Below are 11,268 nucleotides of genomic sequence, written 5' to 3'. Positions count from 1 at the left end.
AATCCTTGAATAATAAATTTTTTTGAAAAACTATTTTGTTTTTATCTTCAATATTAATAAAAGTTTATAGTGTCGGTGTTCTTTTAAAATTAATCGGTGAATATTCACTGCACGGATTATTTATTTTAATATACTGAAAATTATTCGAATTATATACTTCGATTGGCGCTTTAAAAGTTAAATTAGAAAAATTTCGGGGGCTAATGCGTGCATACCCCGGCTATTTTTTAAAGTGTAATATTTACTATCAGGATAATAATATTAACTTTTTAAAATAATAATAATAATTAACTCTGGTTAACACACAGGATTGTAACTTAGTAGTAATTCCTATTATTCACTTTTCTCCGTATATCACAACATCAATCGATTTGATTGTATCCCAGCAAATGTAATTTTTTTATTGTAAAGACTATAAAAAATTTAATAAAGATACGGAAAATAGTAATTCCAGCGATAAAATTGTCATCAACTGCTGCGCACGCCAACGAGTTGCAGAAATTGCGAGTTGTCCAGTTCAAGCTGCCAAATTACGTCAAGTTTCGGACGAAAGCTATACCGGGGGTTCTATATTTATCCCAGCATGTTGATTAGGGTGGGCCGAAACCCGCCTTTTTAAAATTTTCATTATTAATACCAAAAATATTTTTCTTTGTACAGAAAAAAAATTTTTCGGAAAAAAAAAAAATTTTTAGGTCGATATTTTAGGCTCGCCAAATCCCGCTAAAGTTAGAAGTTGTTTAAAATTTTTTTTCCAACTTATTTTGATCGGAAATTTAATTCTCTACAAAAAAGGTCCTATAATAAAATTACGTAAAGTTGATAGTTACTGAGATAATTGCAAATTTGTTCTAAAAAAGATAATTTATCAAGATACTATCACTTTTTCAGGGTAAAAAATAAATTTTAACATAAACATTTCATAGGAAATTCAATTTTCTACATAACAGACCTAAGAAAAATTAATTCAAAGTTGATAGTCACAAAGATACTAGCGATCCTTGGTGATGAATGCCACCAAATAACGAAAAATGTGAATATCTAAACATAAAACTGCCGAAAATTTTTTCCATTTACTACAAATATTAAAAAAAAAAACAAAAAATTTTATTTAACGTATTTGAATTCCCAAAAACTTACTGGTTCCTTAAGTACCCCGTTTCACTCCTCCCTCCCCCATATATTAGACTGTGTAAAATAAAATCGATATTTTTTTTTTAGTTCCATACGAAAATTTTGTTGTATGTAACAAAACAAAAATTTAGGAACTTTTTTGTAGATCATTTTATTATCCATCAAATAATGTTATCCAATTATTCATAAACCTTGTAATTCAACAGTTACACGTAATTAAAATTAATTGTTTGGAAAAAAAAATCCCAATTTTCGTGATAAATGGATGAAAATTCTTTTATGTCACATTAAACTCTATCGAAAATTGTTGTCTTTGATTATTTTATCAGCCGAATGACGGATTTTATCTGTAAAAAAGTGCAGTGAGTATGCACTTATTCTAGTAAAAAATTTTAAGGTCAAAATATTTAACTAGTATCTAAGCGGCACAAAATAAAGTTGTTAGCTGTATATTATTGACATAATAAAATTTAGTTGTCCCAAATAAATTTTAGTTCAACAGAATTTAACAAAACCAATTTAATTGTCCGAAGAGAAATTTTTTCTCAGTGTAGTTTCAGAAAGTGTGTTATTTTTTATTAATTTTTAAAACGCGAAAAATGTTATAATCTTTAGGTACATGATAAATTAACGATGTTTAAAACATCACACTGAAGTTAAACGGATCACAAAATTCATAATTTTGGAATTAATTTTTTTCAACAAATTAATTGCAAAAAAATAAAATAAAAATATGCACATGTATAAAATTAAAAAAGATACAAGTGAAATTTTTTAAATATTTTATTTTCTTTAAATTTATATTTTTTTTTAAATTAAAAAATTATTAGACGTCGGCTAACTTCAGTATCTTGTTTAAAGTCGGCCATTTTTCGTGTAATTTTATTGCGGTAATTTATATTTACATTAAAGTATATATTATAGTTATTTATAATAATTATTATAATTATTATAACTATTTTTATAATTATTTATCAATTCATGATTTATTTTTTCTAACAGACATTTCTAAACGTGAAACAACTATGTTTTTATTCGCTGTCCTTGGAGTATTCCGTGGCTGCAATAATGTATTCTTACAACATGAGTTGGTCATCGATAACTAATCGGTACGTATCGCCTACAATGATTTGAACTATATAAAAATTGAATTAGAAGATTTTAACCCGTCAGCACTCCCATTATGAGCATTTTGCTCACGCTCAATTTTAAACATGAATAACTTTTTTTTTTAAAATGAAACGAATAGTTGAAATTTTTGCTATCTTTGAATAGTTTTATCTATTTTCAGATTCCGCTTGAAAAAAATTTGTTTGGTTGTCATAGAAATTATAAAAAAAATTTTTTTTTATGCTCCTCAAAAAATGTGAGCATTTTCCTCATCACGGGCGTAGAGGTGTACGTAAAAAAATTCTATGTTCGATTACTCTGTGGCCAAAAGGCTGACGGGAGTGCTGGCGGGTTAATAAGTATTTACTATTTATGCGTTAAGATTTATTATTTTTTTTTTTTTTAATTTAGTTCTACGACCGCCATGATTCTCTGTTTTACGATCTTTTATACACGCCTCAATCAATCCGATTATCGTTCGCCTGTGAGTCAAGATCGACCGGAATATGAATGGTTCTACGTTGTGCTATTATACGCAGGAACAATCGCACTTACTATGCTAACAGCATTCCTTGAAATACCCACAAAGAAAAAAATTAAGAAAACATTTATAACCATTTATGTAAAAATGATTTATAGTATATTAAACTTGTTTTGAGCGATTAATTAAATATAATAAAAACATGATTACACTGAGAAAAAAATTTTCTTCTGACAACTAAATTTTAGTTATGACAAGAAAATGATTTGATTGCCCATTGCCAATCATATATTTGGTGGTTTCAACTAAATTTTTTATAATCCACCAACAAAACAAATTATTAGAAACTATAAAATATTTAGTAAAGATAATTATGCGTTATGTAGCAAGCATAAAATCAAATTGATTATCTGTAGAACTTATAAAGAAGTCATAATGAAATATATTCGTGAGCCTTAGAGAATTACTTATAAATAATAATTAAATATTATTTTAAAATGACAGAATATTTATTTAACAGTTAAATAAATGCATATTTAGAAAAATAATTTATTTCCTTCACACGTACTTTTTTTCGTACTATGTCAAAAATTGTTCAGGAGAAACATTATTATTAAACATTAATGTCAGAGTGTAATATAGGATACCCATATATTATTATCAGAAATATTCAGCGGATAATCCATCCCATGAATGCTTCAAGCTGGCGAATATACAAACTCTGAAATAAGTATCTTACCAGGGACACCACAAATGGTGGGCGCGATCTAGTGGCGAGCACCGAACTACTCCCGCTGCTGCTGCCTAACACCATAACTTTTAAATCAATAATCATTAGGTTCAAATATATATTTATTAACTTCGAACAAATATATATATTTATTCTAAATGAATATATTTTTTTGTGTCTAATTAATATTTATTAGAGTTAATATAATAATATTTTGCTCTAATATTTGGATTTGTTGGCACTACAAAATAGTTTAGTTGTCCATTAAATAAATATTTTCTTAACTCTACCATATGATTTTATTATCTTAGAGAGAGAAATATTAATGTCAACCAAATAGAGTCTATTAAATCATTTGTTTAAAATGATAAAATAGATTATATTGACGTAATAAAATTTAGTTGTCCCAAATAATTTTTAGCTTAATAGAATTCAACAAAACCAATCTAATTGTCCAAAGAGAAATTTTTTCTCAGTGTACTATTGCAATCATTCCAATATTGTTATTCTTGATGTCGAGGTCAATATATTATCACATGTAAATTAAAAATTTAATAATTATGATTCTAGCTAAATATATTATTTTTTCTGATAGTAAATAGGCTGGACTTTATTGGTCTCCGACAGAGTCGGAGAAAAGTTTCTAAAAATTAAAATTAAGACAATATATGTAATCACAACGTAAATTTTATAACAGGAAATTCCTTTTATGGGCAAAGCCAAAATTAGTTTGTCAACATATCGGGCTCTGTAAAAAATAGACCTATATTAGTCTATTTTTTCCAGAACACTTACTTTTGGCTGTGAAAAGGGCCATGACGCCATAAGGCCAAATCACTGAAAATAACTTGTTCTATACTTAGAAAAATCTTTTTACTCTCCCTGTGGTCTGTATTTCTAAACGAACTTGTATCATTCGTAACCCTGACGCGATATCAGTCTCCGTGAAGCCTCCGAAGCGCGTACAATAGTGGTATAGTTCTCGTAGATTCTATAAATTTAATAAATCAGATTTTTTTACACTAATCAGTCAATTGTTGTTACCAAAGTTATTTTCAATAATGGAAACTGAACCGTTAATTGATAAAAGCTCTGATTACGACGAAAACATCGGTAGACGCTACATATGGAAAAATAGTCTTGATTTTTGCATATGTTTCATCATTTGTTTTTTTTTCGGTAAGTTAGTATTCATATTCATTATGTCACTCTCAGGCATAAGAAAATCTAGGAATTGTTTTGGTCATAAATTGTTTTGTAATAAAAAAAAATTAATTTCATCATAAGATTGTGTTACACAGAAGAAAGAATTTCTTGGGGACAGGAATATTTTGCTGAACAACACTGAACAGCATAAAAATAGAAATTTTCTTGAAATAAGAATAATTTTTTTGGCATAAGGAAATTTTTCTTGCTCCGAGAAAATTTTTACTTTAACTCAGAATATGTAAAAATTTTTTTGCGCCGAGAAATCCTCTTTTATTGTAAAAATGACTTCACATATGGGGCATTCCATGTAAAATCACCGAGGTTTTGACGCGACCCTCTTCGATTTCGCTGAAACTTTTTTATCATTTTTTATCCTTCCAAAGACATTTTTCTAAAAGTTTTCAGATTTTTTTACCCAACCCCAAAAAAGTTCCGAATTTCTGAAAAAAAAACGCTCTTTATTTTTAAATTGCTATAACTTTCTCGCAAATTAATCTTTCGGCACTTTTTTTTTTTCAAAATTTGTGTTGTCAAATGTAGTTTTCAGAAAAAAATACAAAAAATTTTTTCGGAAGTCACGATATATGAAATATTTCAGTTTTTTCAATAAAACCGTCGATTTTTCGAAGTCAGAAACCTTCGATTCTCAATTTTTTTGTCTCAAAAAAAACTTCGACCAAGACAGTATTTAACCCCGCTCTTCCCATTTTGTGCCAACTTGTCTTTATATTTTTTTTTTTTTTCGATTGAAAATACAAACATTTCTGAATTAGGCTTATTTTTTATGACTTTGCGCTGAAGTTTTTTTGAATTGTTTTTTAAAGCTCAGAAGTTGAATTAAATTGGACAGAAACTACCGTAAAGTGTATTAGAGGCAAGGATTGATTTTTTCGGAAGAAAATTCCCAAATTTTAAATATAGTGGAACCCAAACCTACAATTAACTTTCTCAATAAGACAATTTATAGATAAATTCAGAAAAATAGAGATAGCCTTATAGACAATTTTAGATCAAATTGAACGAAATATAGTGTAGTACCGTATATCTCAACTGGTATAGCACTCGGCACGATACCGACGGTCTAGGTTCGATTCTCAGTTCGGGTTATCGATATTATTCTCAGTTTATCTATAAATTGTCTTATTGAGAAGGTTAATTGTAGTTTAGGTTTCACTATATTTAAAAATTAGGAATTTCCTTCCGAAAAAATCAATCCTTGCCCCTCATCCACTTTACGGTTGTTTTTCTCCAATTTTATTCAACATTTTAGCAATTTAAAAAAAAAGAGCGTTTTTTATTCAAAAATTCGTAACTTTTTTTGGGTTGGGTAAAAAAATCTGAAAACTTCAGAAAAATGTCTTTGGAAGGATAAAAAATGATAAAAAAGTTTCAGCAAAATCGAGGGGGGGGGGGTCGGGTCAAAACCTCGGTGATTTGACATGGAATGCCCCATATATAATCATAAATAATTTATCACAAAAATTTACAATCAAGTTCGACGTTTCGAGAGTTTGAACATTTCGATTAATTCGTAAATTCATGGTTCTAATAGAATATATTCTTTTTGTATTCGATGCAAAAAAATTCGTCAGTTCAAATTATATAAGCAAACACCTTAAATATATATATATATAAGCATAAATATTAAAACAATCTGTGTTGATTTATTTCTTTGTTTAACTATAGGTGCAGCACCGACGTTATGTGCGCCAATAATAGTGACGAGAATCCTAGAATCATCTGAAGGAATTTTCGTCCCTTCTGGATTGATGACAGTAACATTTATATATATCACTATCGTTCGCATATGGATACCAGCATATATATATTCGATGGGATTGAAAAGAGACGATATTCATAAATGGTCGTCACTTAAGTTCGAGTATACTTTCAATTCTTTCAATATAACTACAAAAGTAATCAAAATTATGTACAAATTTTCTTGAATAACTTTTTTATTACAGCCGCATTCAAGGCATGGAGGATGCCGTATCGATCCTTTGCTTTCTGACTTTGCCCCTGTGCTTCTTCGTTATTCTGGATACACAACCACCACCTGCAGATCCTCATGAGGATCGAATTCAAAACAGAATAGTTCACATCATCATGCTCACAGTTTATTACATATGGTTGTTTAATGTCGGTATAAAATTGATGACTGAATATATGGTATTTTATCGAAATAAACAAAGATCAAGTACCAACAGTACAATTATAAGACAAAACATTTTTGACGATAAGTTATATTATATTTCCATGTAAAATCCTTGGATATTAAATTTTTTTGAAAAACTATTTTGTTTTTATCTTCAATATTACACTGTAATAAATCCGGAGTGAATTGGGAGTGAAATAAAATGCGAATTTACTCCGGATTCACTCCGCCACTCGGAGTTCCGGAGTTCAACAAAAAATCACTCCGCATGCGGAGTGAATTGGGAGTTTTTTTTAGCGGAGTGACGCGGATTTTATTTCACTCCCAATTTACTCCGGTCCGGAGTTTTTAATGCTTAAATAAATTTATACTAAACTGCTAAACAATGTGTGAGTGTGTGTGTGTGCAGGTGTTTGTGTGCATATTTGAAAATTTGTGCGTGTGTGCCAATGTGTGCGTGTGTGCAAATTTGTACGTGTGTGCAAATTTGTGCGTGTGTTCAAATGTGTGCAAATGTGTGCGTGCGTGTGTGTGCGAGTGCGCGTGCGCGTGTGTGCCTAAATATGTATGTGTGTATTTGTGTGCATATCAGCTGATCAATAATGTAATACGCGAATTTTTACTTCGATTTTATTATGTGGAGCAATTTTTTATTAATAATATTTTCAAAACTCCATTCCGGAGTGATTTTCACTACAGAGGGATTAAATTAATAAAAAATTATCTACTCCGCGAAAACTCCCCTGCGGAGTGAATTTCACTCCGAGGGGATTGAATAATTAAAAATTCATTCACTCCGCATTCACTCCGGATTTAATCCGCATTCACTCCGCGAATTTTTTACAGTGTAAATACAAATTTTCATAACGATTATAAAAAATAAAAATTTACTGATTTTTTTTAAATTATTATTTTGGATTATGGATCCGTCATAAATCAGAATAATTTGAAAAGAAAAAAAAACATATTAAAAATGAGGGTATGGGAGTCGTACCTAAATGACTGATTACATATTTCGGCAAATTTTTTTTTTTTGTTTTTTTTTTTTTTCAATTTAGTATAAGGATTTTAAAATAATTTTGTAAACTGTAATAACCAACGAAAAATATTAATACAATCACGCCTACTTTGTGATTTTTCTAAGCATATTTTTAATTTTGAAATAAAAAGAACGTATTAGTTAAAATACACCTTTTTGACAAAAGCATTTTTTTCTTTTTTTTTTTTTCATTTTTAGACTTCGGTTAAGCTTTTTAATAAATTTTTCAGAAAAAAAATTTATACGCCCTTTCAGCTTTTGGTTACAACATTTTCAAATTCCTAAAGCTAAAAGGGCGCATAATTAAAAACATACGCCCCCTTAGCTTTGGGAAAACAATGTTTGATTTTCAAGCGTAGAAAATGTTCACTAATCAACTGGCGATGAAAAGAAAATTTATGCGCTCTTTTACCTTTTGGCACGCTACATGTAATCACAACGTAAATTTTATAACAGGAATTTCCTTTTATGGGCAAAGCCAAAGTAGTTTGTCAACATATCGGGCTCTGTAAAAAACCTATTAGTCTATTTTTTCCAGAACACTTACTTTTGGCTGTGAAAAGGGCCATGACGCCATGAGGCCAAATCACTGAAAGTAACTTGTTCTATACTTAGAAAAGTCTGTTTACTCTCCCTGTGGTCTGTATTTCTAAACGAACTTGTATCATTCGTAACCCGCCTGACGCGATATCAGTCTCCGTGAAGCCTCCGAAGCGCGTACAACAGTGGTATAGTTCTCGTAGATTCTATAAATTTAACAAATCAGAATTTTTTACACGAATCAGTTGATTGTTGTTCCCAAAGTTATCATCAATAATGGGAACTGAACCGTTAATTGATGAAAGCTCTGATTACGACGAGAACATCGGTAGACGCTACGTATGGAAAAATAGTCTTGATTTTTGCATATGTATAATCATGTTTTTTTTTTTACGTAAGTCAGTATTCTCTCTCTTTATCACTCTCATGTATAAGAAAATCTAGGAATTTTTTTGGTCATGAATTTGTTTGCAATGAAAAAAATTAATTTTATCCTAAGATTGTGTTACTCAGAAAAAAGGATTTCTTGGGGAAAGGAATATTTTGCACTGTGTACGTCATAAAAATAAATATTTTTTTAGGATTAGAATAAATTTATTGGCACAAGAAAATTTTTGTTGCTCCGAGAAATCCTCTGTTATTGTGAATATGACTTTATACATATATAATCATAACTAATTTATTACAATAATTTACAAACAAGCCCGACGATTCGAGAGTTTGAACGTTTACGAATAATTCGTAAAAACTCATAGTTCCAATCGAATATATTTTTTTTTCTATCCGACGAAAAAAAATTCGTCAGTTCAAATTATATAAGAAAATAAAAGAAACTGTGTTGATCTATTTCTTTGTTTAACTAAAGATGCAGCACCGCTGTTGTGTGCGACAATAATAGTGACGAGAATCCTAAAACCATCTGAAGAAATTTTCGTCCTCTGCGTGACAGGAACATTTGTGTTTATCAATACCCATTGCTCAATGTTACAAGGATCTTTTTATTTCATGGGATTGAAAAAAGACGATGTCCGTAAATGGTCGTCACTTAAGTTGGAGTATACTTTCAATTTTTTCAATATAACTAACAAAAGTAATCAAAATTATGTACAAATTTTCTTGAATAACTTTGTTATTACAGCCGCCATCGAGCCATGTGTGATTCCGTACTACTTGTTTGCTTTCTAACTTTGCACCTGTGCTTGTTCTCTACTCTGGGTACATTACTACCACCTGCAGATCCTCATGAGGATCGAATTCAAAACGAAATAGTTCCCATCATCATGAGCATAGTTAATTTCATATGGTTGATTTATGTCGTTGTAAAATTGACGAATAAATATATGGTATTTTATCGAAATAAACAAAGATCAAGTTCCAACAGTACAATTATAAAACAAAACATTTTTGACGATAAGTTATATTATATTTCCATGTAAAATCCTTGAATAATAAATTTTTTTGAAAAACTATTTTGTTTTTATCGTCAATATTAATAAAAGTTTATAGTGTCGGTGTTATTTTAAAATTAATCACTGAATATTCACTGCATGGATTATTTATTTTAATATACTAAAAATTATTCAAATTATATACTTCGATTGGCGCTTTAAGAGTTAAATTAGAAAAGTTTCGGGGGCTAATGTCTGCATACCTCGGCTATTTTTTAAAGTGTAATATTTACTATTAAGATGATAGCATTAACTATTTAGAATAATAATAATAATTAACTCTAGTTAACCCACAGGATTGTAACTTAGTGGTAATTCCTATTATTTACTTTTCTCCGTGTATCGCAACATCAATCGATTTGATTGTATCCCAGCAAATGTAATTTTTTTATTGTAAAGACTATAAAAAATTTAATAAAGATACGGAAAATAGTAATTCCAGCGATAAAATTGTCATCAACTGCTGCGCGCGCCAACGAGTTGCAGGAATTACGAGTTGTCTAGTTTAAGCTGCATATATAATTACGTCAAGTTTCGGACGAAAGCTGGCGGGGGTTCTATATTTATCCCAGCATGTTGATTAGGGTGGGCCGAAACCCGCTTTTTTTAAATTTTCATTATTAATACCAAAAATATTTTTCTTTGTACAGAAAAAAAATTTTTCGGAAAAAAAAAAAATTTTAGGTCGATATCTTAGACTCGCCAAATCCCGCTAAAGTTAGAAATTATTTAAAATTTTTTTTCCAACTTATTCTGATCGGAGATTTAATTCTCTACAAAAAAGTCTTTTAATAAAATTACGTAAAGTTGATAGTTACTGATATAATTGCAATTTTGCTCTAAAAAATATAATTTTTCAAGATATTATAAATTTTTCAGGGTAAAATATGAATTTTAACGTTTAAATTTCATGTAAAATCAAATTTTTTACAAAATTGGCCTTCTGGTAAAAATTTGAAATTTATATTTATTCAGAAACCGGCAGTTTTATGTTTAGATATTTACATTTTTCGTTATTTGGTGGCATTCATTAAGAATCGCTAGTATCTTTGTGACCATCAACTTTGAATTAATTTTTATTAGGTCTGTTTTGTAGAAAATTGAATTTCCTATTAAATTTTTATGATAAAATTTATTTTTTACCCTGAAAAATTTATAATATCTTGATAAATTATATTTTTTAGAACAAAATTGCAATTATCTCAGTAACTTTCAACTATACGTAATTTTATTATAAGACTTTTTTTCTAGAGAATTCAATTTCCGATCAGAATAAGTTGGAAAAAAAGATTTTAAAAAACTTCTAACTTTAGCAGGATTTAGCGAGCCTAAGAAATCGACCTCAAATTTTTTTTGTTTTCCAAAAAATTTTTTTTTGTACAAAGAAAAATATTTTTGGTATTAATAATGAAAATTTCAAAA

The 11,268-nt window shown here is 29.1% G+C and overlaps 2 protein-coding genes across 2 annotated transcripts; both read left to right on the top strand.

The window, feature by feature from the left end:
• Positions 1 to 4,410: 4,410 nt before the first annotated feature.
• LOC130672998 (uncharacterized) lies at positions 4,411 to 6,926 on the top strand. The gene is made up of 3 exons (XM_057477875.1): positions 4,411 to 4,634; positions 6,351 to 6,546; positions 6,629 to 6,926. The coding sequence occupies exons 1-3, from the start codon at positions 4,517 to 4,519 to the stop codon at positions 6,924 to 6,926; spliced, it is 612 nt and encodes a 203-aa protein (XP_057333858.1). The 5' UTR covers positions 4,411 to 4,516.
• Positions 6,927 to 8,568: 1,642 nt separating this feature from the next.
• LOC130672926 (uncharacterized) lies at positions 8,569 to 9,834 on the top strand. The gene is made up of 3 exons (XM_057477768.1): positions 8,569 to 8,792; positions 9,264 to 9,453; positions 9,537 to 9,834. The coding sequence occupies exons 1-3, from the start codon at positions 8,675 to 8,677 to the stop codon at positions 9,832 to 9,834; spliced, it is 606 nt and encodes a 201-aa protein (XP_057333751.1). The 5' UTR covers positions 8,569 to 8,674.
• Positions 9,835 to 11,268: the final 1,434 nt, after the last annotated feature.

This window comes from Microplitis mediator, chromosome 1 (assembly GCF_029852145.1).
Source record: "Microplitis mediator isolate UGA2020A chromosome 1, iyMicMedi2.1, whole genome shotgun sequence".
In the NCBI taxonomy this organism is placed as follows: Eukaryota; Metazoa; Arthropoda; class Insecta; order Hymenoptera; family Braconidae; genus Microplitis; species Microplitis mediator.
This window is presented reverse-complemented; position numbering and strand designations above follow the sequence as displayed.

What these genes read in the sequence shown, in the direction of transcription:
- LOC130672998 (XM_057477875.1), top strand. Translation starts at nt 4,517, where the DNA reads ATGGAAACTGAACCGTTAATTGATAAAAGCTCTGATTACGACGAAAAC. An exon ending in CATCATTTGTTTTTTTTTCG is followed by an intron (nt 4,635 to 6,350) that starts GTAAGTTAGTAT and finishes GTTTAACTATAG; the next exon opens with GTGCAGCACCGACGTTATGT. An exon ending in TGGTCGTCACTTAAGTTCGA is followed by an intron (nt 6,547 to 6,628) that starts GTATACTTTCAA and finishes TTTTTATTACAG; the next exon opens with CCGCATTCAAGGCATGGAGG.
- LOC130672926 (XM_057477768.1), top strand. Translation starts at nt 8,675, where the DNA reads ATGGGAACTGAACCGTTAATTGATGAAAGCTCTGATTACGACGAGAAC. An exon ending in AATCATGTTTTTTTTTTTAC is followed by an intron (nt 8,793 to 9,263) that starts GTAAGTCAGTAT and finishes GTTTAACTAAAG; the next exon opens with ATGCAGCACCGCTGTTGTGT. An exon ending in TGGTCGTCACTTAAGTTGGA is followed by an intron (nt 9,454 to 9,536) that starts GTATACTTTCAA and finishes TTGTTATTACAG; the next exon opens with CCGCCATCGAGCCATGTGTG.